At 36.5% G+C, this 26,896-nt stretch overlaps 1 protein-coding gene across 3 annotated transcripts in view; it reads left to right on the top strand.

Annotated features, from left to right (window-relative positions):
* The window catches only part of slc12a10.1 (solute carrier family 12 member 10, tandem duplicate 1), a 41,053-nt gene that overhangs the window by 3,406 nt on the left and 10,751 nt on the right, over positions 1-26,896 (top strand). For 2 of the 3 annotated variants that reach the window (XM_073907013.1, XM_068222367.2), the window contains exons 2-19: positions 121-455; positions 1,918-2,061; positions 2,142-2,217; positions 3,576-3,671; positions 7,759-7,898; positions 7,985-8,095; positions 8,964-9,075; positions 9,582-9,712; positions 11,043-11,127; positions 12,921-13,078; positions 15,035-15,142; positions 16,321-16,444; positions 19,377-19,478; positions 20,297-20,452; positions 20,531-20,630; positions 20,935-21,046; positions 21,147-21,281; positions 26,580-26,686. In XM_073907013.1, coding sequence (XP_073763114.1) covers positions 147-455; positions 1,918-2,061; positions 2,142-2,217; positions 3,576-3,671; positions 7,759-7,898; positions 7,985-8,095; positions 8,964-9,075; positions 9,582-9,712; positions 11,043-11,127; positions 12,921-13,078; positions 15,035-15,142; positions 16,321-16,444; positions 19,377-19,478; positions 20,297-20,452; positions 20,531-20,630; positions 20,935-21,046; positions 21,147-21,281; positions 26,580-26,686 — 2,306 coding nt within the window. In that variant the 5' untranslated portion in view covers positions 121-146. Of the gene's footprint in view, positions 1-120; positions 456-1,917; positions 2,062-2,141; positions 2,218-3,575; positions 3,672-7,758; positions 7,899-7,984; positions 8,096-8,963; positions 9,076-9,581; positions 9,713-11,042; positions 11,128-12,920; positions 13,079-15,034; positions 15,143-16,320; positions 16,445-19,376; positions 19,479-20,296; positions 20,453-20,530; positions 20,631-20,934; positions 21,047-21,146; positions 21,282-26,579; positions 26,687-26,896 lie in introns of those variants that run through there. The other variant, NM_001161378.2, reaches the window with a different exon arrangement.

The raw sequence follows: 26,896 nt of genomic DNA, 5'->3' as shown, positions 1-26,896 counted from the left end.
AGAAAATAGATTATCTAGTAAAACAAAGATTTTTTTAATTATATAAAAAAAAATGACCGCGTAGTCTAAATAACATTAACACAAAACAAAACCAGTTTGCGTTTCTTTATTTGTTTGCAGAAAAAGCTAATAAACTTCAGGAGCAAATGGGTCACCGCTTCTCCAAGCGTGGGCTGTCGAGCACAGACAACCTGCCCTCAGGCCAGTTTTCAGGCAGTGAAGAGGCTCCTCCGCATTACTCCTCTTACAGTAATGGCATCGATACGGCCATCACGGTGGATTCACCCACACGGAGATCATCTGAAGTTCTGAACTCGCGGCAGGACAGCAGACGACCCTCCATATACAGCACCATCGACGCGATGCCGCATCTGGAGTTTTATGCCAACGCCACCACCACGGGCCGCATCCGCCGCAGCCGGCCATCGCTGGAGACTCTGCGCAAAGTCTGCGATGTGAGTCTGCGGTAACAATCGCCAAATACTGGATCAGAGCATGCAGATTCAGCAATGCATTTCTGGTAGACACATTTTGTTTTCAACAGCACCATCTTGCTAGTTCAGTTACATTAAAGGAGATTGTATGGGAGCCAAGAAAGCTTAACATGTTGTGACGTGTAGTTACATTTTTTGAGAGGTGCATGTCGGCGTCACTGATGGCCACAGCGAGGGCTATGCGTCATCGCATAGGCTGAGCCAGAGCATACCCGTGCGCTTGACACAGAAGTATAAATCAGCCTTAAAGTATTAAAGCCACATGATATCCAAAGAAAGAAAAATAATGGAAGTCAATGGTAACCATTTTCCAACATTCTTCAAACTCTCTTCTTTTGCTTTCAACCTAAATAAAGAAATAATACAGGTTTTGGACACTTAAAGCAACACATTACCCATATACAGTTAAAGTCAGAATTATTAGCCTTCCTTTGATTGTTTTATTTTTAATTTTTTTTTTATATTTAAAGCAAGGAAATTTTTCTCAGTATGTCTGATAATATTTTTTCTTCTGGAGAAAGTCTTATTTGTTTTATTTCGGCTAGAATAAAAGCAGTTTTTAATTTTTTAAAACCATTTTAAGGTCAATATCATTAGCCCCTTTAAGCTGTATATTTTTAGTCTATAGAACAAGCCATCATTATACAATAACTTGCCTGGTTAACCTAATTAACCTAGGTATGTCTTTAAATGTCACTTTAGGCTCAATACTAGTGTCTTGAAAAAATCTATACAAAATATAATTGTTGTGTAAAAAACATGCTGGATAAGTTGGCGGTTCATTCTGCTGTGGAGACCCCTGATTAACAAAGAGACTAAGCTGCAAAGAAAATGAATGATCATATTATATACTGTCATCATGGCAAAGATAAAATAAATCAGTTATTAGAGATGAGTTATTAAAACTATTATGATTAGAAATGTGTTGAAAAAATCAGCTCCCCGTTAAACAGAAATTGTGGAAAAAAAATAAACACGGTGGCTAATAATTCTTTAACTGTATAATATACTTCAACTGTATATAGCTTGTACTATACACCCCAGTTTACTGTAGTAAAAGCTAAAGTATACTACAGTATTTATTACAGTTTATCAGTTAGCTATAGTTAATACTACAATACAGTATAATATATAGTTCAAAAACACTGTCGTATTTAGACTATAAATTACTATAGCATTTCTTTTTATATTTCATATTCATATGGGACAGTTTTCAGGAAAATAAAAATAGATCATCGTTTTCAAACACATATTTAAACAAGTCAGAAAAATGTAATTTAAATGACAATCAAAAAGTAAATCGTTTAGATTTACTGTAGAAATGCAGTAAATTGTGTAGAAATGCAGACTCTGGTGCTGATGTGACGTCTGAGTTTGCCAAGTAAATATTTGTAATGGATTTCAATATGCATGTGTTTGTTAGAATGGCGAATGTGGCGTTAACTCAGGCGACTCCTGCGCGGGAAGCATTGCAGCGTTACAAGAGACTGAAAACAAATCTGAGGAAAATGGAGAAACAGCAAAGAAGTCTGAGCCTGTTCGCTTCGGATGGGTCACCGGGGTCATGGTGAGAAACCGCACAAAAACACACACAGTTATATCTACAAATGGCTGTGTTCACAAAGCCGTTCTGCCGTTGTGTTTCAGATTCGCTGTATGCTGAATATTTGGGGCGTCATTCTGTTCCTGCGCTTGTCCTGGATCACATCTCAAGCAGGAATCCGTGAGCATTTTCATTATTTAAAGTGGAGCTATCGTTTTTACAAAGATAAATAAAATAAAATAATAATAAAATAAATCTCTGATGTCTCCAGAGTGAGTATGTAAAGTTTCAGCTCAAAATAGCACACAAATAATGTTTTATAACTCTCTGAAACTGCTTCTTTTAGGCGTTAAACCATTTTGTCCCATTTTGGTGACTGTCGCTTTAAATTCAAATTAGATTGTGCTCCTTTCAAAAGAAGGTGTGGCTATAAATACCTGTGTGTCAGCATAGTGGCAGACTCAAAAACAAGACTATTGTTGTTAAAAGAGAAAAAGTCAAAAGAAGTATGTCAGCAGAAGGCCATTTATACAGACTCTGCTGTTTGTGCTTCGTCTAAAACTCCACATCTATAATCCTCTTAGTCTATGATGACATTACCACAGGCGATTTTGAAAGCCCCTGCACGGTACTGTTACAACAGCGCTCATATCGTGTGTCAGTTACTGAAATGGCCCCCCACCAATTTGAGTTTCAGACCACTGCTCTAATGGCTAATGGACAGGACGTCTGCTTCTCACTCAGGGCTATTTATGCTAATGAGAGAGAGATGGTCAATAGTGGGTGGGGCTCTCCCCTCTGATGACACGTACAAAGGGAGAATGTCAATCAAAGTGTTTTTACCAAGAGTAATTATAAAACATTTAATTAATAAAAATTAATTAATTGCTAAATGTAGACTGCGCCCTCTAGTAGATTTGACATCTGAAACGTGCAACAAAACGTACCCTAAGTAACGCATTTCAGATTTTATAAATGTAGACAGCGCCCTCTCGTGCATTTGACATCTGAAAAGTGCGACAAAATGTACTCCAAGTAACATATTTCAGATTTGCTAAACGTAGACAGCGCCCTCTAGTGGATTTGTCACCTGAAACGTGCAACAAATTGTACACTAAGTAATGTATTTCATATTCACAAAAATGTAAACATTGCCTTCTAGTAAGTTTGACATCTGAAACGTGCAACAAAACGTCCCCAAGGTGATGTATTTCAGATTTGCTAAATTTTGACCATTAGAGGCTAGTTATATTCACACACTGCTGACACACAAGTCTTTTTCACTTTGTCATTGTAGTTGGGGGAAAAAAAAGCCTTTGTGCAAGGCAATAAAACAACTTCCTACAATAAAACCACAGGTTTACTTTGGGAAAGATAACGTTGCTCAAGAAATGTAAATGTCAAAAACTTTTTTTGTAGGAGTACTTCCCAGAAGAAGTGTGTCTAATCTCGGATGGCGGCTTATCTTTCTTGTGTTTTGTCTGTTCTGTCAGCTGGAGCTCTGCGCTGACACCGTGTCCCTGTTTTTTCTATTTTAGTTCTGACGTGGTTAATTATACTGATGTCTGTCCTTGTGACGTCCATCACAGCGTTGTCTGTATCTGCCATTTCCACCAATGGGAGAGTCTCTTCTGGTGAGTCACTTGTGTTAAAGCTGGTCTGATTGCTCTGATTTTCGGTATCGATGTGCTGATGTTGAATTTGTTCTGTTTGATGTCCTTCACTGATTTTGATATGATTCATAATGATGTGCTGTACAGTCTTGCTTTGCGATACATGTGGGTATTCACATGATCTATGAAATATGGATGTGTTTCCCTGTACTGAATTGCAGCTTGAAGGGCATCTGCTGCGTAAAACATATACTGGAAGAGTTGGTGATTCATTCCGCTGTGGTGACCCTTGATAAATAAAGGGACTAAGCTGAAGGAAAATGAATGAATGCAATATATGGATACATATTTTTAGCTTATTGCACTGAATAGCATATAGAAAGGCTAATGTGTGCTTTATATGCATTATCAATGTAAGATGGCCTGTCTTGTATTAATTTATAGTACATATTGACCTTATTCTAAAATGCAGAAGTGCGCCTGTTTTTGCGATTGTCTTAGAACTTCCGATTCAGTCTCCTATGGGAGAAATGACTAGGAATAATAAACATCAGAAAACAGTCAAACTACTTGCTCTACAAACAAATGTTTGCATGACTACACAGACCAAGTAGAATAATATAAAAAGGAAATATCAGTTTGCAACATCAAGCAGTGAAATGAGCAGTTTTTAATGTCTAAAAATGAATGGAAGTGAATGAGACCAGAAGTCTCCTGCCAAAAAGATTCAAATGGCTGCCCACTCGTCGGCGAAGAATAAGGTGAATACAGTATAGTGTTTTTGAATTAGATGTGTTAATTCTATAGTTGCTATAGTTAAAATACAACTATAGTAATATTACGGTGGCCGGGAAGTTCAAAATAACATTACAAAGTTTATAACACTTTTACAAAGCATTTTGAAAAACATTTTTACTTATCATCAGACACAATTACATAGGAAAAACAATTTACCAAGGACGAAACAAATTTACATTTTAGAAAACAACTTAACAAGACGCAAAAAACTATTACAAGTCCCGAAACAAATTTACAATTACAGATTCCCTAGGGAAAGGGAATGTACCACACCCCGGAAGTGACGTAGAATGTACCACACACCGGTAGTGAACCGGAATGTAACACACACACTGGAAAATATCAATAATATCAGCTTGTGTGTGACTTTGTAGAAAGGTTTCCACGAGTCTACAACTATAAAAATCATGGGTTGACTAACTGCGATAAAACATATTAGAGCTATTCTGAGAAAATATCAGCGTGAGAGTGTGTAGAAACATGTAAACGCAAGTACATGGAAACAATAGAAGCATGGCACATGTTGACTGATAAAGATACCAAAACCGATTTCTACTCGTACTGTGGATTAGCTTAGTTGGAAAATACAGTTAATATTTGTGTAGAACCTTTTGACTTGGGTTCGAATCCCGTTGATGACATGTCAATTATAATTATTTCTTTAGATTAATTTTGGTTCTGCCACCCAAATATTAAATCAACAATGTTTACACTGACACCAAGTAATAAGAATCTTTATTTGGTATGGGCATTTTGCTGTAAAAAAGTGACGAATCTGCCAATCTGCAAACGTTAATAGTTTGCACATCTGAAAAGGGGCCTCAGTTAACACGGACACCAGTTAAACCATAACACAGGCTTCCTTTAGTTTACTGTTAAGAGTCCTCAAGCAGAGGATTACATCCGGTAGACTGGACATTGTGTTCACGATTACAGCGTATGAGTGGATCTCCTCAAAATATTGAACACATTGATGCAGCATGTCTGACGTTTCCGTCTGGTCCGCGTCCTTTATAAACTCTAAACACCGACCACACGCAAAGCAAAACCGTGTTAAGCTGCTCATGTGTTTGCCACAAAACGGACAAAACAACCCTCGACCACAGTCCATGTACGGTCACCATAAACTTTGTTTACGCCATGTACTCCACAGCACGAATTTACCGCGCTCACCAGCAACAACAAAAACTTTCCCCCGCGTCACTACTGGTGTGTGGTACATTCTACGTCACTTCCGAGGTGTGGTACATTCCCTTTCCGTAGGGAATCTGTAATTGTAAATTTGTTTCGGGACTTGTAAAAGTGTTTTGCATCTTGTTATTTTGTTTTCTAAAATGTACATTTGTTTCGTCCTTGGTAAAATAGTTTTTCCTATGTAATTGTGTCTGATAATAGGTAAAAATGTTTTTCAAAATGTAAATTTGTCTCGAGCTTTGTAAAAGTGTTTCAAACTTTGTAATGTTGTTTGCACTTCCCGGCCACTGTATAATATAAACAATCGTGCCAAATCTGTAGTTTTCTACAACTATAAGCTGTTTATGTATTATACATTTGGCTGTAGCTTCTAGTTAAATGAACACTAGGGGGCAGCATAACGACAATATAATATTAACTTTTGTCCTTTTTTACCCTTATAAAATGTACAGGAACATATGAATAATGAACTAAGGATTATATTGGTGCAACACACCAAATAAACACCACAAATCAACGTACTACTGTCTATGATTTGTAATAAATATGTTTGCGTCTTCATCTTTCTCCATATGGACAACATTTTTGGCATGATCAGTTTGCTTCTGTCTCACTTCGTTTTAGCATGGTTAAGCACTCTTCTATGAAATATAAAAGCAATGTAAAATCAAGGTAAACTATGTGTTGCAGTGCACTTTATTGTCTGCTTTTGGAAAACACTATTGGTTGGGTTTAGGGAAGGGTTTATGTCAGTGGTTTGCTAGCTGATCTGTGCGACAAGTGTCTTCTCTTTGACAAGAAGGAAGGCTTTACATTTACAAAAATGTACTCCGAGTAATGTATTTTATATTTGTAAAAATGTAAACAGCGCCCTCTAGTGCAGTGTTTCTCAACCACGTTCCTGGAGGACCACCAACACTGCATGTTTTGGTTGGCTCCTTTGTCTGTCACACCCTTTTAAAGGTTTCTGCTAATGAGCTGATGATCTGATTCAGGTGTGTTTGGTTACGGGAGACTTGGAAAATGGGCAGAGCTTGTGGTCCTCCAGAAACATGGTTGAGAAATACTGCTCTAGTGGATTTGAATTCTAAAATTTAAAACAAAATGTACGCTAAGTAACGTGTTTCATATTCGCAAATATATTAACAGCGTCCTCTAGTGGATTTGTCATCTGAAGCTTAAAACAAAATGCACTCCAAACAACATATTTCAGATTTGCAAAATGTAGACAGCGCCCTCTTGAGGATTTGTCATCCGAAATGTACAATAAAATGTACCCTAAGAAATGTATTTCATATTTGCAAAAATGTAAACAGCACCCTCCTGCGGATTTGACATCTGAAACATGCAACAAAATGTACCCTAAGTAACATATTTCAGATTTACTAAATGTAGACAGTGCCCTCTAATGGATTTTTCATCGGAAATCTATAACAAAACGTACACTAAGTTATGTATTTCATGTTCCAAAAAATGTAAACATTGTCTTCTAGTGGATTTGACACCTGAAATGTGCAACTAAACGTACCATAAGTAACATATTTCAGATTTGCAAATATGTAAACAGCACCCTCCTGTGGATTTGACATCTGAAACATGCAACAAAACGTACCCTAAGTAACATATTTCATATTTGCAAAAATGTAAACAGCACCCTCCTGCGGATTTGACATCTGAAACATACAATAAAACATATCCTAAGTAATGTATTTTATATTTACAAAAATGTAAAAAGCGCCCTCTAGTAGATTTGACACCTGAAACATGCAACAAAACAAACCCTAAGTAATGTATTTCATATTTACACAAAATGGAAACAGCACCTTCTAATGGATTTGGCATCTGAAATTTAAAGCAAAATGTACCTAAATAAATATATTTTAGATTTACAAAAATGTAAACAGCGCCCTTTAGTGAATTTGTCATCTAAAACATACAACAAAACGCACCCTAAGTAACATATTTCATTCGCAAAAAAGTGAGCAGCACCCTCTAGGGGATTTGTCATCTGAAACATGCAACAAAATGTAGCTGAAGCAACATATTTTACAGCATATTCCTAATCAGGCTTGGCTGTCCAATCTTCATATTTCTCTCTTCATGTGTTTCCCATTAGGTGGCGCATACTTCATGATCTCCCGAACTCTGGGACCAGAGCTCGGAGGGCCCATCGGTGTGGTGTTTTCTTTCGCGAACGCTCTCGCCTGTGCGCTCAACACAGTGGGGTTTTCGGAGACGGTCAGAGATCTTCTCATTGTAAGAGTGATGCTACTGAACACCGTTGTTTTTTGTTTCATTAGTTTACGCTGAATATGATATGATGTATGTTTCTATTGCTACAGGAGAATAACTCTCAAATTGTGGATTCAGTCAATGACGTCCGAATTATAGGATCCATCACGGTCACCGCGCTGCTGCTCATCTCATTGGCTGGGATGGAGTGGGAATCTAAGGTACATTCCTGAAAATACACAACATTTCACAATACAGTAATCGTTATCTGGCTTTGGAAATGTAATTAAATTTAAATCATTTAAATCATTTATGTTTTCAAGTGTATTATAGCTTAATTTATTTCGTTCCAGGCTTTGGAATATTTTAATATAAATATTTTAAAGAATAATGATAGTAATTATAACAATAGTGACTATTGTGAATTTTTATCAAAAGACAGAAAGGTTATTCAGTGTAAATGTACTATGTCAAATCTACAATCACACGCCATATTAAAAGTCTAAAACAATCAAAACACTCATCAAATGTGGACTAAAATCTTTCAAATCTTTTCTGTTTTTACACAATTAAATCGACACCAAGAAATACTAATGATTTAACATGCAATACTTTTTGTAACGATTATTTATTTTATATAGATGTTTATGCTGGGATATTTTAACCCAAGTTTGTGTAAAATATGGACAAGGCAAACCAAAAGTCTATGTAAAAATAACCCAGCATTTGTTTTACAATCTAGATTTATTCATGATATAAACTAAACATGATATGTATTCATGTCCACAGTGTTTGTTTATTAGTTATTATTATATTATATATTATTATTTATATTTGTATTAATTAACAAACAATAAACTGTATTAATTAAAATGACATTTTATTAAAGTACTAAACTTTTATCAGAAATAGATCATTTTATGACTAAACATCATTGATTTTAAGCAGATATATTCCAAATTAAAAGTTCCTGTGATCTCTGCAGTTCCCGCTCACACCACTAGAGGCTCATAATGTGCCTGCTATGAAACTGAGCATCACAAAACAGCGAGTTTTCCTTCACGAAGTGTTGTTTTCATCCTCTCACAGACTCAGATCCTGTTCTTCTTGGTCCTCATGGTTTCCTTCACCAACTATTTTGTCGGCTCAGTGATTCCAGCTACCCCGCAGAAGCAGTCCATTGGTTTCTTCAGTTACCGCAGTAAGTGTTTGTTTACATCTGCTGGAGCACAAGCAATATCCAGCAAGTCATTATCATTAGCCCCCTTTTTTTAATATATATATATATATATATATATATATATATATATATATATATATATATTCGTTTTGATTGTCTCCAAAACAAACCCCTAACTTCACTTCACTTTACATGTCACTTAACTTATCTAGTCAGATATTATGTGCTGTGATCATGGCAAAGATAAATTAAATCAGCTATTAAATTAGTTATATAAACTATTATGTTTAGAAATGTGTTTAAAGAAATCCACACTTGGGAAATATTGGAAAAAAAATTACAGAAGCTAATAATTTTGACTTTAGTTTTTAACTGTACATGATTTATAATCAAATATTCATTAACTGCTTCCAGGTTTAAAGCAGTACAATGATGAACAAATGACATTAGACTTTTTAAAGCTAAAGCTTTTCTTTAACCCCCTCCAGAAATGTTCTTGGTAATTATATCTGATTTGTGTTTCCCAGGTGAGATCTTTGTGGAAAACCTCTTTCCAGACTGGAGAGGACCAGACGGAGACTTCTTCCGAATGTTTGCCATCTTTTTCCCATCCGCCATCGGGATCCTCGCTGGAGCAAACATCTCAGGAGATCTGAAGGTAATGAACATCAGCAAACATGATCAAACTTAACTCATGATCACCAAAGCCTGCTGCACAAAATCAAGTTGAACAAACTCTTCAGTTTCACTTGACAAAACGACACAAATCCAGTCTGTTTAAGAGCAGGTTAATTTGTCTGTCATTAACACAGAGATTGTGCAGCCAATCACACAACACGCAAGTGCAGCAAACAGCCAATCACTTGACACATGAGGGCAGCAAACAGCCAATCACACGACACACGAGAGCAGCAAACAGCCAATCACACAACATATGAGAGCAGCAAACAGCCAATCACACGACACACGAGAGCAGCAAACAGCCAATCACATGACACACGAGAGCAGCAAACAGCCAATCACACAACACACGAGAGCAGCAAACAGCCAATCACACAACAAATGAGAGCAGCAAACAGCAAATCACACGACACACGAGAGCAGCAAACAGCCAATCACACGACACACGAGAGCAGCAAACAGCCAATCACACAACATATGAGAGCAGCAAACAGCCAATCACACAACATATGAGAGCAGCAAACAGCCAATCACATGACACACGAGAGCAGCAAACAGCCAATCACACGACACACGAGAGCAGCAAACAGCCAATCACACAACATATGAGAGCAGCAAACAGCCAATCACACAACATATGAGAGCAGCAAACAGCCAATCACACAACATATGAGAGCAGCAAACAGCCAATCACATGACACACGAGAGCAGCAAACAGCCAATCACACGACACACGAGAGCAGCAAACAGCCAATCACATGACACATGAGAAGGTCAGATTTAATAAAGATATATTATTTAATATATTTGCAATACAGATTTAAAATATTTGCAATATATAGTCAGCACAATTTACTTCTCTGTTGAAGATTAAGATATATGATTAGCAGAAATATAATGACTTTAAACACATTTACAAGGCAGAAAAAAACAATAATGATGCAGCAAAAGTTTGAGAAGCACATATTATTATATCAATGCAAATCAATTAATAATGTAGTTTATAAAGGTGTTAAAGCCATTATTTAAAGACAATAATAATGATAAGTGAAAATTTTAAACTATTTAAATATAAACTATTTTAATAGGATCAAGATCAGATGTGAAAACCTCTAAAGCTCATCTAAAAATTTATTCTGAAATGAATTCACCTTCTTGAGCCTCCTCAAACTGTATGCAAACTTACCTTTGTAAAAACCCAAACTGCCTTTGCACAACAGACCTCTATATGACATAAGCACATGAATGAATAAATAAACGTTATATTTTGTGACATTAATTCAGTGCTGTGATGGTGAATGTTTCAGGAACCGGAGATTGCCATCCCGAGAGGAACACTGATGGCCATTTTCTGCACCACCATAAGTTATCTGGCCATCTCTTCAACTGTTGGTGAGCATTTGATCAAGATCTCCACTGAATCCGATGAGCTTATTCATATCATTCAATAATTAACCCTTTTTCTTGAACACTACATGAAATCTTCCTGAAAAAAAACGATGTTAATAGTAATGATATGATGAACACTGGGGATTCTTCAATATCAATCATACCAATTCGTAACTTTGTGTTTTAGTAGCTATAATTTGTATGAATTTGTCATTTGCACATTTTAGAATGATTTGCTTATCCCCCAATGACAGTAGGGTTTAGTGCTGGGGTTTGGTGCCTTTAAAAAAAAAAAAAAAAACATGCGGTTTTGTATGAATGAACTTGTATTAGTATGAATTTGTTCGAATTAGCTATGAAGCTGACAAAACGTAAAATACTTACATTCCCTTGTGAGATCAGGCTGGTGGAATTAATACAACGTGGCGATCTTCTTGGAGAAAAAGTGCAAAAAAAAAGATTTTAGACAAACTTTGAATGCAAGTTGAAACAATTTTAGACTAAATTAGACAAAATTACATTGTCCATTTATGTGAAGTTTATTTATAAACTAATTTCGCGAGGATCACGTGCTTATGATTGTCCACAGCTGGTCCCGCATTAGCTTACGATTGATTCGCCAATCAGACGATTCTTAACTTACTATAAATTACCAGAGATATGCCGCAATCACACTAGAGCAGCGATGTCCAAACTCGGTCCTGGAGGGCCGGTGTCCTGCATAGTTTAGCTCCAACTAGCTTTAACACTCCTGCCAGAAAGTTGCTAGTATTTCTAGTAAGAGCTTGATTAGCTGATTCAGGTGTGTTTGAATAGGGTTAGAGCTAAACTCTCCAGGACACTGGCCCTCCCGGACCGAGTTTGGACATGCTTGCACTAGAGTTTGAGCATGCAAAATTCTATTGTATGGCGCTGCGAAAAGGGGCGGGATTAAACAGGATGATTAGACGTTTAAAAAAGCGAGCGATTGCTCCATATTTTAAATTTCTGCACAGAGAGGTCATGTTTTGATCCTCAATTGGTCTCACGCAGTCAAGTGGTGCAATTTCGCATTTGAAGCATGACCTTGCGTTTCCGGTCTGACGCATTTGCGTGTGTATGAATGGAAGTCTATGGAGAGAAAAGTCCAGTGTGACCGCAGCTTCGCTTACCTCAGTATCTTTATCTTGACGAATCCCCCATCCCCCCCACCCCTACTCGCCTTCCTTTCTACATAGGCAACACGGCGGCCCAGTGATTAGCACTTTTGTCTCACAGCAAAAATGTCACTGGTTTAAAGTCCAAAGTCCTGTTCAAAATTTCAATTCAATTCACCTTAATTTGTGTAGCGCTTTTACAATGTAAACTGTGTCAAAGCAGCTTCACATAGAAGATCATAGTAAATTGAACAGTGTCAGTTCAGTTTTCAGTGTTTAAGTTCAGTTCAGTTTAGCTCAGTTCAGTGTGGTTTAATAATCACTACTGAGAGTCCAAACACTGAAGAGCAAATCCATCAATGCGCAGCTTTACATATCCTGAACCATGCAAGCTAGTGGAGACAGCGGCGAGGAAAAAAATTCACCAGTTAGTGAAAGTGAAGAATTAAAAAACCTTGAGAGAAACCAGGCTCAGTTGGGCACTACCATTTCTCCTATGACCGAACATCTCGTGCAGAGCTGCAGTCAAGGCGCTGGAGGCTGTCACCTGTCATTTTCATTAAATCAGACTATAGACTGTATTTTGTCTGAAATGCATTGAAGTGTACAGTAAATGTGTGTGTTTGCATGTGTATGTGTCTTTATGTGTGTGTGTCTCAGGTGCATGTGTGCTGCGTGACGCTTCCGGAAACATGAATGACAGTCTGCCACTGAATTTCACGGAGGCGTGTGATTCTCTGAGCTGCTCTCTGGGCTGGAACTTCACTGAGTGTGAGCAGAGCGGCTCCTGCTCTTATGGCCTCTCCAACAGCTTCCAGGTCAGGACGTCCAGCCATTACTAGAGATGCACCAAAACTAAGTGAAGTCTATTTGTAAACTAATTTTGAGAGGATCAGGTGCTTATGATTGCTTGCAGCCGACCCCGCGTTATTAAATTTATGATTCACCAATCAGACGATTCCTAAGCCACTATAAATACCCTAAGTTCCTTATGACAGCCATTTTCGTTATGAGGATTCCACCCCTACTCCACCTCCTTTTCTAGATGGGTAGCACAGTGGCCCAGTGGTTAGCACTGTTGCTTCACAGCAAGAACGTCCCTGGTTCTAGTCCTTACCAAGCCAGTCAACGTTTCTGTGAGGAGTTCACACGTTCTCCCCGTGCTTACATGGGTTTCCCCGGGTTACCCGGTTTCCTCCCACCGTCCAAAAACATGCAACTTAAGTTAATTGCCTAATCGAAGTCAGCAACATAGACATGGTCCTAGTAAGTGGTTATCTCTTGGGAGCAATCTTCTGTTCATTAGCTACTACAGCAGGGGAGTTAATTGAGAACTACCTAAGCTCAAACTCCCCTCTCACCTTGCAAACGGGAGGGAGCCCTGGGCTCGAGGATCTTATGAGCTCAGGGCTCTCTCCCAGGACAGCATGGCAAACAAGCTTTATAATCCATCATCAGCTAAGTGTGAACTCTTGAAAACTTGAAAAAGGAAAATGAGTATACACTTAACCAAAAAAACTAAACTGAAAATGCATTATAATGATTGTTTATTATCTTATTAAATAATATGAAGGGTGACACAGTGGCTCAGATGTCAGCACTGTCACCTCACAGCCAGAAGGACTCTAGTTCGATCCCCGACTAGGCCAGTTGACATTTCTGTGTGGAGTTTGCATGTTCACCCCATGTTGGTGTGGGTTTCCTCCGGGTGCTCCGGTTTCTCCCACAGTCCAAACACATGCGCTATAGAGGAATTGATTAACTAAACTGGCCGTAGTGAATGAGTGTGTGTGTGTATATGAGTATGCATGGATGTTTCCCAGTACTGGGTTGCAGCTAGAAAAGCATCCGCTGTGTAAAACATATTCTGAATAAGTCGCGACCCCTGATGAATGAAGAAACTAAGCCGTCTTATTGTATGTGGGGATAATGGAGTGGTTTAAGAAATATCACCCACGGATATTAATGTTATCTGTCGCAAGGATTAATAGAGGAAAATCTCAAATACTGAATTGTGGTTTTAAGATAAACATGGTTTATTAAATGATCTGTAAGTGCAACCCATTGTCTTTAGAAGTGAGTTTAGAAGATATTTTTGGTTTAGATTATCTCTCTATAATGCACTTAAAATACCATTACGTACTGTACCATGCGTTCATTCATTCATTCATTTTCTTTTCGGCTTAGTCCCTTTATTAATCTGGGGTCGCCACAGCAGAATGAACTGCCAACTTATCCAACATATGTTTTTAAGCAGCTGATGCCCTTCCATCTGCAACCAATCACTGGGAACCATCCACACTCACACTCATTCACACACATAAGCTACGAACACTTTATCTTACCCAATTCACCTGTACCGCATGTCTTTGGACTGTGGGAGAAACCAGAGCACCCGGAGGAAACCCACACCAACACGGGGAGAAACTAGACACAGAAATGCCAACTGACCCAGCTGAGGCTCAAACCAGTGACCTTCTTGCTGTGAGGTGAACGTGCTACCCACTGCACCACCGCGTCACCCCCATGCATTTATGGTTATACGTAATTAATATTTTATTTTGAATAGTTAAATTGATTATTGTTGGATATGGCTTCCACAATCTGCTTCCCTCGAAATCTAGGATGACATTTGTACATATAACATTTTACTTAAATAATAGATCGATTGAGTTTAGTTAGTTATCTCTAAGATCAGTGCTGCTATTATGTTCAGCAGTGCTGTGGATGTTTTCCCGCTTCATTATTAATTATTAATTCTGCACAATCCTCAGGTTCTGGTCCAGGTCTCTGGCTTTGGTCCTTTGATTTACGCTGGTATATTTGCAGCCACCCTGTCGTCCGCTCTTGCGTTCCTCGTCTCCGCACCCAAAATCTTCCAGGTGAAATAAACAGATAATAGTTAACATGTACAGTTTAAGTCAAAATTATTCACCCTCTTGTTTCTTTTGTTTTCTTTTTCAAATATTCCCAAATTATGTTTAACAGAGCAAGAAATGTTCACAGTATTTCCTATATTATTTTTTCCTTCTGGACAAAGTCTTATTTGTTTTATTTCGTCTAGAATAAAAGCTTAAATTTATTTAAATCATTTTTAAACCATACGTCATTTAAAGTCAATATTATCACCATAGGTAAATATTATTAGCCCCCTTAAGCAATATTTTTCTTTGATAAGCTGCGTCCCAAATGGCACACTATACACTATGCACTCATGCACTATGTACTTATGCACTTACACACTCAACAGGATAGTATATGTATGTAGTGTCGTCCCAAATAGAGCACTAATGTTTTTTTACTAAACGGAAATTTAAACCGTTTCCCTGATGACGTTTGACAGTTGCCAAATCAGTGAAATAAACGACCGAATTATCAAATAATACCTATTGTGGGTATTGCCGCATTCACCATCGGGAGGCGCTATAATCACTCTCGTAGGAGAATTTTGCTTTCACCATCCAAAATAAATAAAGTTATCCAACATGTGCGTCCGATAGCTCCGCCCCTTCCGCTACGTAAGCAAACCTGCGGTCGTTGAGTGCGTGAAGTGTCCATCATTACACACTACATTTTAGCGGCTGAATGAGTGCATCATCCGGGTAATTAAAGTGCACTTATTATTTTAAGAGTTTTCAGTGTGAACACACCACTTACACTATTTATACTACAAATTGGCGTAGAATAGTGCATAAGTATGCGATTTGGGACGCAGCTATAGTCTACAGAACACATCACTGTTATACAATGACTTGCCTAATTACCCTAACTTTACGCTAATTACCCTACTTAAGAGTTTAAATGTCACGTTAAGCTGTATAGAAGTGTCTTGAAGAATATCTAGTCTAATATTATTTACTGTTTTCATGGCAAAGATAAAACAAATCATTTATTAGAGATGAGTTATTAAAACTATTATGATTAGAAATGTGTTGAAGAAATCTCTGTTAAAAAGAAATTGAGGGGAAAATATACAGGGGGGGGGGGGTGAATACTTCAGAATTTAACTGTGACTTTTTGAGCTCATCAATGTGAAGCTGAGAATCTCTGTTTTCCTCAGTGTCTCTGTCGGGATAACATCTACCCATACATCGGCTTCTTTGGAAAGGGTTATGGGAAAAACAGCGAGCCGCTGCGTGCTTATCTGCTCTGTTACATCATAGCAATGTGCTTCATTCTGATTGGTGAGTTAGCACGCACGTGACGCATAATATTCAACCGGTATATGCATACAAAATTTACATTCTTTGCATACAAAGTTTACATCTCCTCTCTAATGAGTTCACCTTTACTGTCTTTCACACATCCTGGAGAGTAAAGGCTGATTTATACTTCTGCGTCAAACGTCGGCGTATGCTACGGCACTGACGCATAGCCCTTCGCCGTGGCCATCGCCGTCACTGACGTGCACCTCTCAAAAAATATAACTACACGTCGCAACGACGCGTAGCGTAAGCTCTGTGATTGGTCGGCTTGGTAGCGCTGATGAGTCTGGGCGGGACCGAGAGCCGCGCGAATGGCGCGAGCGATTGTTTTTCAAGTGTGGAGTCCCGTGAAGGAGGTCCGGATGGAAAGTTTTGTTTTGTGTTTACCTCATAGTTAAAGTTGTTGCACGTCTGCTGGTTCCTGCCTCAAAATGAGCGAGTTTGAGCCACTTGTACATCCCGGAAATGTTCAGGAAAAGCAAAAAAGCAGAGAAGAAACTCGACACAGAGGAACATTTACACCTCACTGCCAACTAGTGTTTCGGAAGTGTTAATGCAGACCAACAGAGACAGCGCGCAGAAGTATAAATGCACAGCCACGCGCGTTGCCTGCGCCGTGGGTTACGCCGGTCACTCGACGCAGAAGTATAAACCAGGCTTTATGGTGTGGAGAAGCCCCAAAGAACATGAGTTATTCAAACATAATCAACACAGACTCATTGTGATTATGTAGCCCGTATACATTTCTGGAGAGCACAAATTATGTAGCCAGAGGTTAAAAATCTTTATGATATATATCGGTCGGTCAGTCAGTCAGTGGACAGCGGCCTCTGGTGGATTTACGTGAGAAGAGCAGGCGCATATGGCACTCGCGAGAGATATTTTGAAAAAGCGTACACAGCGGCCTCTGATGGATTCATAAAACAAAAACGGCAAAAATGTAGCTCCTGGGACATATTTAGCACTTTACAGGAATGTATATAGGGGTATGGATCCATAATGAGCCTGGGTTGAACATAATATATGTAATATGTTATGAGTGTTCATTTTGTTTGGATGATTTCCGTGTACATGAACCTGCCAATATTTTTTTATTATGTCTTGATTTGGGAAACACACTTCTTAAATTAGAGTAAACATCTGTACTTACTATACCCAGCCTTCATTCAATATTCCTGCACCTTTGTTGACTTTTTTGATCGTACATGGGTATAATGGTGGAGTTTGAAAAAAATCACCCACAGACAATGTTTTCTGATGCTACAAATAATGGAGGAAAATAAATAAAAATAATTTTAAAGGGCACCTATGGTGAAAAATCTACTTTTCAAGCTGTTTGGACAGACATGTGTGTATATATATTGTGTGTAGAGCGTCATATTGGGCTGATATAAACACACACAGTCCTTTTTTTTCAATTTAACAACAAAAAAACGGTGGACCAATTGGAGCGGTTTTCAGACCGACCGCAACTTTACGTAGGAGTGCGGTCCCCCCGCCCACCAATATTGATTGACAGCCTCGCGTCACGATCATATCCTCAGTTCCTTGTTGCACGTCCACCATTTTCAGCATGAGTCAAAGCGATATCACTAAAGGAACACCCTTGCTCTGATTTTAGATGAAAAGCTCATTGGGCTCAACACAAGATCGATATTCTCCACATCATCGCTGTTATCGGAATTATTGCTTGTACCTTTTGCGTGGCGCCATGCATTTCGGAGTACTGGGCGTGGGTTTCTGTCGGCGTGTACGCAGTGGAGCTTCGGGTCAGCTGCTCCACGCTGCGTGGGTTTCTGTCGGGCTGCACGCAGTGAGCTTCGGGTCAGTGGCTTGGCGCTGCGTGGGTTTCTGTCGGCACGAATGCGGCGGAGCTTAAGTTAATTCAGTGTGTGTGGTTATAAGTCTCGGTGTACACGCTCGGCACTTTTACACCGAGACTATACAAAGACACAAATGATTTTGTACTCTCTGCTTGGTCTGTGTCCAACATGTAACTTACGGCTGAATGCTCATCCTAGCTTAGCTTAGCTTCTCTCTCTCTCTGTCTGCCTGTCTGTTGTAAACACAGAGCGTTGGAGCTCTTGGCTCCGCCCCCTTGTTACGTTGGGCGGGAAACCAAAACTGTAAAGCAACACGCCCCTAAACAGCAAACTTTGTCAACGCCCCCAACATGACACTTTTTAACACATTATAATAAAAACATCTGAACTGTGTGTTGAACTGAACCTAAACTGGCACACTCAGAAGAACCATAATCATAATAATAAATCATAAAAAAGGGGTAAACTATGTGCCCTTTAAACATTATTTTGCACATTTATATATATATATATATATATATATATATATATATATATATATATATATATTTAAATCATTTATTTATTTGTATATTACATATATTTGATTTTTTCATTCATATTAAGTAAATCATTTTTTTATTTTATTTTTTTTTAGAAATTTATATAATTTTAAAGAATTAAATTCATTAAAACTGTAATTAGTTACATATATATTTATAATTTACAATATTTTAAGTCCTTTGTTGTTATTATTGATAGTTTGAATTAAGTCTTTTTTTTACATATTTGTTTGCATGTTAATTTTTAGCTTTTAGGATTTGTTTTATTTTTTTTGTCTGTAATTTTCATAGTTTCAGTTATTTGGTTAATCGTAATATGTCTGTTAAATGTTCATTGTATTATTTATATTCCTACATTGGGATACTTAGTTTAAATTTGATAAATTTCCTCAACAACTAGCAACAACAAGTTTTTCTCTATTTATTTTTAACCTATCAGTACAATTTTATGCCATATAAGTTCCATATGTACTGTATTTTACTGTATATAATATTACTGTATATATAAATATGTACTGTATTGTACTGTATGTCCTCTTTCTGCAGCTGAGCTGAACACAATCGCTCCTCTGATCTCCAACTTCTTCCTCTGCTCTTACGCTCTGATCAACTTCAGCTGTTTTCACGCTTCCATCACCAATTCACCAGGTCAGTTCAAGAGAAACGCACATTCAGTAGAACATTTGTAACTTGTTCTTTTTTTTGCAATAACACATTTGATTGTGTGTGTATATATATATATATATATATATATATATATATATATATATATATATATATATATATATATATATATATATATATATATATATATATATATATATATATTGGCTACACTGTAGAAAATATCTGTAAATTACATTTAAAATCTGTAAAAAGAAATCGTTTATTCTTATTCTTATTTTTTTTTGTTTATTTCTGCTTTTAAATTGCATTATGGAATCTTGATCTTTCTTACAACAACTTTTACCCTTTAAAAGTTTGAAAAAAGAGGCTTTTATGATCATTTGTAATAGTTTGCAGTGCTATATTGTCTGGGTTGGTGTTGTATATGACATTACAAACACCTGCCAGCACATTTTATGTTATTTTACAGACTTATTTCTCTATATGATATTTGTTATACATTATATTATTACTAAAATGTTGATAAAAGTTACTTTGTTAAAGTGTAAAGTTGAATTTTCAACATCAAAAATCGACAGAGCAGAGATCAACATCCCATAATGCAGTTCACAACCGTAAATAAACACAGAACACATCACAAAATACAGAAATTTGCTAATTTGTAAGATATCATTTTTACACTATATTCACTGAGAAATGGATGAAAATCTACATTTTCAAAAGAGGGTGTACTCATTTATGCTGAGCACTGTATTTTGGGTTTATATTTAACCTTTCCATAAATGTACAGCATGAAGACATTTCTTTTTCTAACCTTAATGTTGTGTTGTACTCTTCAGGATGGAGGCCGTCATTTCGCTATTACAGCCCCTGGACGGGTTTATTCGGCGCAGCGATTTCTGTGGTGCTGATGTTCCTCCTCACCTGGTGGGCTGCGCTCATCTCTTTAGCCTTGATCATCTTCTTATTTGGCTATGTGGCCTATAAGAAACCAGGTGAGAGCTTAGGTCAGAGTGAAGGGAAATGAAACACTGTGTTTCACTCGGGATAACTGTGTTTTTGTGTTGTTGAAGAGGTGAACTGGGGCTCCTCTGTTCAAGCCAGCACCTACAACATGGCTCTGTCATACTCTGTGTCTCTGGCCGGAGTCGAAGATCACGTCAAAAACTACAGGTTACAGAAACACACTTCCTACATGTCTTTGTTTGAAGGATTCATGGTGCATTGTGTTACTATTTATATTGTTTTATTACTATTTAATGGTTTTACATGATTGTAAAGTGCTTTGTTTGTATGTCCATACACAATAAATGCACATTACTCACTTTATTTACTTAACCAACATCTAAATAGTGATGATTATGGCTTAAATAAATCAACACATTGACTAGCTTTGTTTTCTTGTGCATTAATAACATGATAAAATAAAAGTGTTTACTGTCACATCCATATATTGACTGATTGTGTGATCTCTCAGGCCTCAGTGTCTGGTTCTGACTGGTCCTCCGACTCTCCGTCCTGCACTGGTGGACTTTGTGGGGTCTTTCACCAAAAATGTCAGCTTGATGATTTGTGGAGACATTATCATGGTAAGAACCAGCTGTATGATGTTAAAAATGTTTCGACAAGCTCTTTATTCCCCCAGAACTGCTGTAAAACTAAAGCTGTGGGGATGTATTTACTCTTCAGGAGGATGAGAAGTCCATCATGTCTGAGTGTAACACTAATGAGATGCTGAAGTGGCTCAATCAGAGGAAAGTTCGCTCTTTCTACACCGCCTTCAGATCATCCAGTCTAAGAGAAGGAGCTCGCCATCTTCTGCAGGTTACTAAAAGCACAACTCTCTCTCACTTTAAAATGACCACATTTTAGTGTCACATTAAAAAATTGCAAGAATAAAATTTTAATAGTATAAGAATAAAGTCCAAATATTACAAAAATAAAGTCAAAATGCAGAGAATAAAGTCAAAATATCATGAGAACTAAGTCAAAATATGAGAATAATGTCGACATATGAGAAAAAAAGTCGTAATTATATGATAATTAAGTCAAAATATTATAAGAATTAAGTTAAAATATTATAAGAATGAAGTCGAAATATTAAAAGAATAAAGTCGAAATATGACAAAAAAGTTGAAATGCAGAGATTAAAGTGAAAATGCAGAGAATAAAGTCGAAATATTATGAGAATAAAGTCAAAATATTGTGAGAATAAAGTCAAATTGTTGTGAGAGAGTCAAAATTATGATTATAAAGTGAAAAATAAAGTAAAAAAATTTGAGAAAAAGACGAAATGCAGTGAATAAAGTCGAAATGTTACGACAATAAAGTCTATTTTACAATAATAAAGTTAAAATATTATAAAATAAAGTCAAAATATTATGAGAATAAAGTCGAAATATGAGAATAAAGTCGAAATATTATGAGAATAAAGTCAAATTGTTGTGAGAGAGTCGAAATTATGATTATAAAGTGAAAAATAAAGTAAAAAAATTTGAGAAAAAGACAAAATGCAGTGAATAAAGTCGAAATGTTACGAGAATAGTCTATTTTACAATAATAAAGTTAAAATATTATAAAATAAAGTCAAAATATTATGAGAATAAAGTCGAAATATGAGAATAAAGTCGAAATATTATGAGAATAAAGTCAAATTGTTGTGAGAGAGTCGAAATTATGATTATAAAGTGAAAAATAAAGTAAAAAAATTTGAGAATAAAGACTAAATGCAGTGAATAAAGTCGAAATATGAGAATAAAGTCGAAATATGAGAATAAAGTCGAAATATTATGAGAATAAAGTCGAAATATGAGAATAAAGTAGAAATATTATGAAAATAAAGTCAAAATTTTGTGAGAAAAAAGTCGTAATTATGATTATAAAGTGAAAAATAAAGTCGAAAATATTATGAGAATAAAGACTAAATGCAGAGAATAAAGTCAAAATGTTACGATAATAAAGTCTATTTTACAATAAAAAACTTGAAATATTATGAAAATAAAGTCGAAATATGAGAATAAAGTCGAAATTACGAGAATAAAGTCGGAATTACATGAATAAATTTAAAATTGAAAGAATAAAGTTGAATAAAGTTCAATATTACAACTTCATTCTCGTAATTTCAACTTTATTCTTGCAATTTTGTTGGTATTCTCATAATTTTGACTTAATTCTTGTAATTTTGACTTTATTCACGTAATTTTAACTTAATTCTTGTAATTTCGACTTTATTAGATATATTACGAGAATTAAGTTGAAATTATGAGAATGAAGTCGAAATTACAAGAATAAAGTCGGAATTACAAGAATAAAGTTAAATAAAGTTATATTTTTACTTTATTCTCATAATATTTCGACTTCATTCTCGTAATTTCAACTTTATTCTTGTAATTTTGACGTTATTCTCATAATTTTGACTTTATTCTTGTAATTTCAACTTCTCGTAATTTCGAATTTATTCTTTAAATTTCACCTTTATTCTTGTAATTTTTACTTTATTCTCATAATTTATTCTTGTAATTTCGATTTAATCAGATATATTATGAGAATTAAGTTGAAATTACGAGAATAAAGCCAAAATGTTTTGAGAATAAATTTGAATTTAAGTGAATAAAGTTGAAATGTTTCAAGAATAAAGGTGAAATTACGAGAATAAAGTACACAGCAAATTCATCAGAGTTAAATTCTCGGTGTTGAAGCATTTGAGAGTAAAGTGTTGACGTTAAAGAGTTAGATTTTGATAAATGAATATAATAAGAGTTAGAATTGTTTTTATTCAGTGCGAAATCAAGGAGTTATCTTTTCAACACTTGGTGGTGTTATTTCCAACATCCGGGAATTCATGCAGCCCCAGTCACTGAAGAATTTTCCAGACACCATTTTCCATCTGAGGTTTAGAACAGCAACTGGTGAGTCAAACTACCTAAATGTTGGTATTTTACTGACTTTCTTTAAGGAAATACAGTTGTACACATGTTGTTAAGTTAATAACTTTAGAATGGAGTGACAATTTTAAACTTCTGTGGTTCATTCATGGTCGTTTGTGTATCTAGCTTAACTGCATTACTATTGACTTCTTTTCAAGAATGTTTTTATATATGCTCACGCATACATAGTGCATAAAAACATCAAATGTACATGTTCAGCACATTTCTGTCACGCTTAATGCCATTTTGTGCGTTGTTACCCATCTGTAAAATAAAATCGACACTTCTCCTTTAATTCTAAGCAAACTAGCGAGGGAATCCCCGGAGCCGCCTAACGTTAGCCTACTCTGCCCGGATGCTAACGGCAACACAGGACGGTTTCCATAAGCTCTGGAGAGTTTCTAAAACATATCTGGTGAGTAAATGAACATATGCTTACTTGTAAAAGGCTTCCTGACTGAAACAAATGATTGTTTGTTATTCGTGTACGTTAATTTGGTTATTTTAAACACCGCGGCCCTTTTAAACTGGTTCATTCGTGGCCGTCCATATACCGTTAGTCCATAACTTAGACTCGTGTGATAACGTACGCTTGAATTATATTAAGTGTTGACAACCATTAAAGTCGGAATGTTAACATTAATGTCTTTAAATGACCGCGTTTGCACTTTATCAGACATTTAACGTTACAGAAGTCTCCCGGAAGTTGCGGGACTAACGTTAACGTTATCCCGCAAATGCACGGAGAATCCCAGATGCCCAAGTAGATGCCCGCAAATGAATGATCATCTCCCGGAAATCGCGCGTCTCCGGCCCGGTCATTAAACACTTTGCACGCCCCTCTCCACCGCATCCCTCCCAGCTCTTCAGGTACGTCGCGCTCTAGTCACCCCCACCGCTCTTCAGGTACGTCGCGCGCAGCTCATCCCATTGCTCTTCAGGTTCTTATCTCTCCCGCTACCTCCCGCAAATCAACTCTGTATCCCCCGAAAATGACTTTTCCCAACTCGGGATGTCTGACGTTAGTAAGTTAGGCTATTTCTGTTGTCAGGAACATCTTAGTCAAGCTTTTTCTCCCGCATGATATTGTGCTTAAAACTATAGACTAAACTTAGCATGCACTGTACACAACATTTCCGTTTTATTAGTGCGTTGTAAACAGCCACCTGTCTGTAAAATTAATCAACTGATTCATATTTGAGCAGCCTAATGATGATACAGGTTTGATTTGTAGATTTATTATCAATAATCAACATCTGAATCAAAAGATATGTGAAAATGTGTGAGGCATACTTTGTGATGTTCATCTCTCTTTTTTATCTGAAGGTTATGCATATGTGTTAGATACTAATGTGTTGTTGTTTTTTAACAGCCACAGTTCTCTGTACAATAACACAAGACCCTGTGACGGTGGCTGATTAGAGACGGATGGTGTATTTCCAGAGTTGGTGAAATGACCAAGCACATCTTCTTGGTCATATGTGGTGATAATAATGAAGGTATGTTTGATAAAGTTCTGTATTTGTTTCACAATAAGCTGAGAGGGTATTAGAGCATTAGAGAATAACAAATGACATGAAGGTGATAAGTTTTGTATTGTGGGTGAACTTTTACTTAAATAATGTTTTGCTGTTGTCTTTGCACTTTTTCTCTTCTGCTTATCCTAATATTTTAGATTATATTTGGACCTGAAACATCTGCTAGACTCCAGTAAAGGTGGTGTCAATACTGGACCTGAAAGGGCCTAACAAGTTGAATCTGGTAAAGAAACACGCACACACACACACACACACACACACACACACACACACACGCACACGCTTACAGAAAACTGTAAGTTTATGAATATTTTTTACACTGTGGCCAATATTTTGGGGAAGTCAGCATCACTAAATGATATAAAAGATTTTAAGCTCCTCTAAATTTTGCTCCAAGTGTTGTGTTAAATTCAGGATTCTGGACAGACAGCTGTCTGTTTTTCCAGTTCTAGTCATAGTGGTTAACCTAATTGTTTTTGGAGATCCAACAGTGATGTATGTGTTTTTTCTACTTTTCCATATCCTGTCACCTCAACCAGCTGGGAGAGTCAAGTTGTGGATCATCATGAAGATTTTCAAAAGGTGAGTTTAGATTTCTTGAATGTTTTATTTACTTTAAATGTTCTTTTAAATATATCATAGAATTTGATTGCAATTTTATTTTCAAACATTTTTCTTAGTCATGCTGGAGTCTTGAAGAGTTCTCAGATGAGCATCACCCTATATCCGTGCATCAGGAACCACCAGATGAGCGATCAGCAGCTACTACATCGTCATGGATAAAAAGGTCATCCTGTGGCCGGGAAGCACTTCATTCACAGGACATGCTTGATGAAATTTCCTAGCTCCAGTTTGTTTTCACATAAGTTTACAGCATTTATACCTTCATTTAAACTGCTGTGTTTGATGTGGAGGACCAAGGAAACACCAGAAGTGAAAGATTTGCACGCCAAGTTGTTTAAAATGTAATTTCAGAAGAAAACTATGCGTTCAGAAGAAAACTATGAGTGACGCTATATTGAACTTTCAAATTGCTCTGATGAAACAAAGTTTGGACATCATATTTTGTTGATACTGTCTGTACTAATAAAACATTTAAAGCATATTTGACATTGTTGCATTTTAAAAATTGAATGAATTGTTGAAGTTGTGAATGTTTTCAAATAAAATGTCTTTATTTTGTAATTTACAGTCTATTTGACCTTTTTACCATATTTACACTCAAGAGAGTTGAATAAAATAATATATTACACCAGGTGGTGTTAAATATAGTTACATTTTTTAACTCTGCCCTGAGTTAAAATTAACCCTTACTTCGGTGTCAATGTGCCAACCCTTTTGAAAGTGTTGATTTAAGTCTGTTTTGAGTGGACCCCATGAGACACTTTCAAAGTGTTGAAATTAACACCCATAGAGTTGTTTTGGGTCCCCATATTTTGCTGTGTAGAAATTAAAATATATTACGAGAATAGTCAAAATATTTTGAGAAAAAAAGTCGTAATATTGTAAAATAAAGTAAAAATAGTATGAGAATTAAGTTAAAATATTAGAATAATAGTCATTGTGATACAAAATTAAAGTTGTAAAGTTGTAATGAACCCTGAATTTCATTATGTGTCTTTTTCTTCTTGTTTTCATACTTGTTTGTCTTCTGTAAGGCCTCTGGTTTGGGAAAGCTGAGGCCGAATATACTGGTGATGGGATTTAAAATGAACTGGCAGGAGAGCAACAGCCAAGATATCGAGGACTACATCAACACCATATAGTGAGTGACTCTGAGTATAACTCACAGTCCTGTTCTGAAAGAAATTACTCATTGTATTGAGCTGAAAAGAAATGAAGCACATTTAACCAGTAATGCTAAAATTAAACAAACCCTCTGTGTGAAGTGAGAGATATTAATACACCTTAAAAGTGTTTATAATAAACTAATAAATTAACATTTACTCTAATCTGATTAATAAAGTCTTCATTG

Source organism: Danio rerio, chromosome 7 (assembly GCF_049306965.1).
Source record: "Danio rerio strain Tuebingen ecotype United States chromosome 7, GRCz12tu, whole genome shotgun sequence".
In the NCBI taxonomy this organism is placed as follows: Eukaryota; Metazoa; Chordata; class Actinopteri; order Cypriniformes; family Danionidae; genus Danio; species Danio rerio.
Note: the sequence above shows the minus strand (reverse complement) of the source record. Positions and strands in the feature narration are given on the sequence as shown.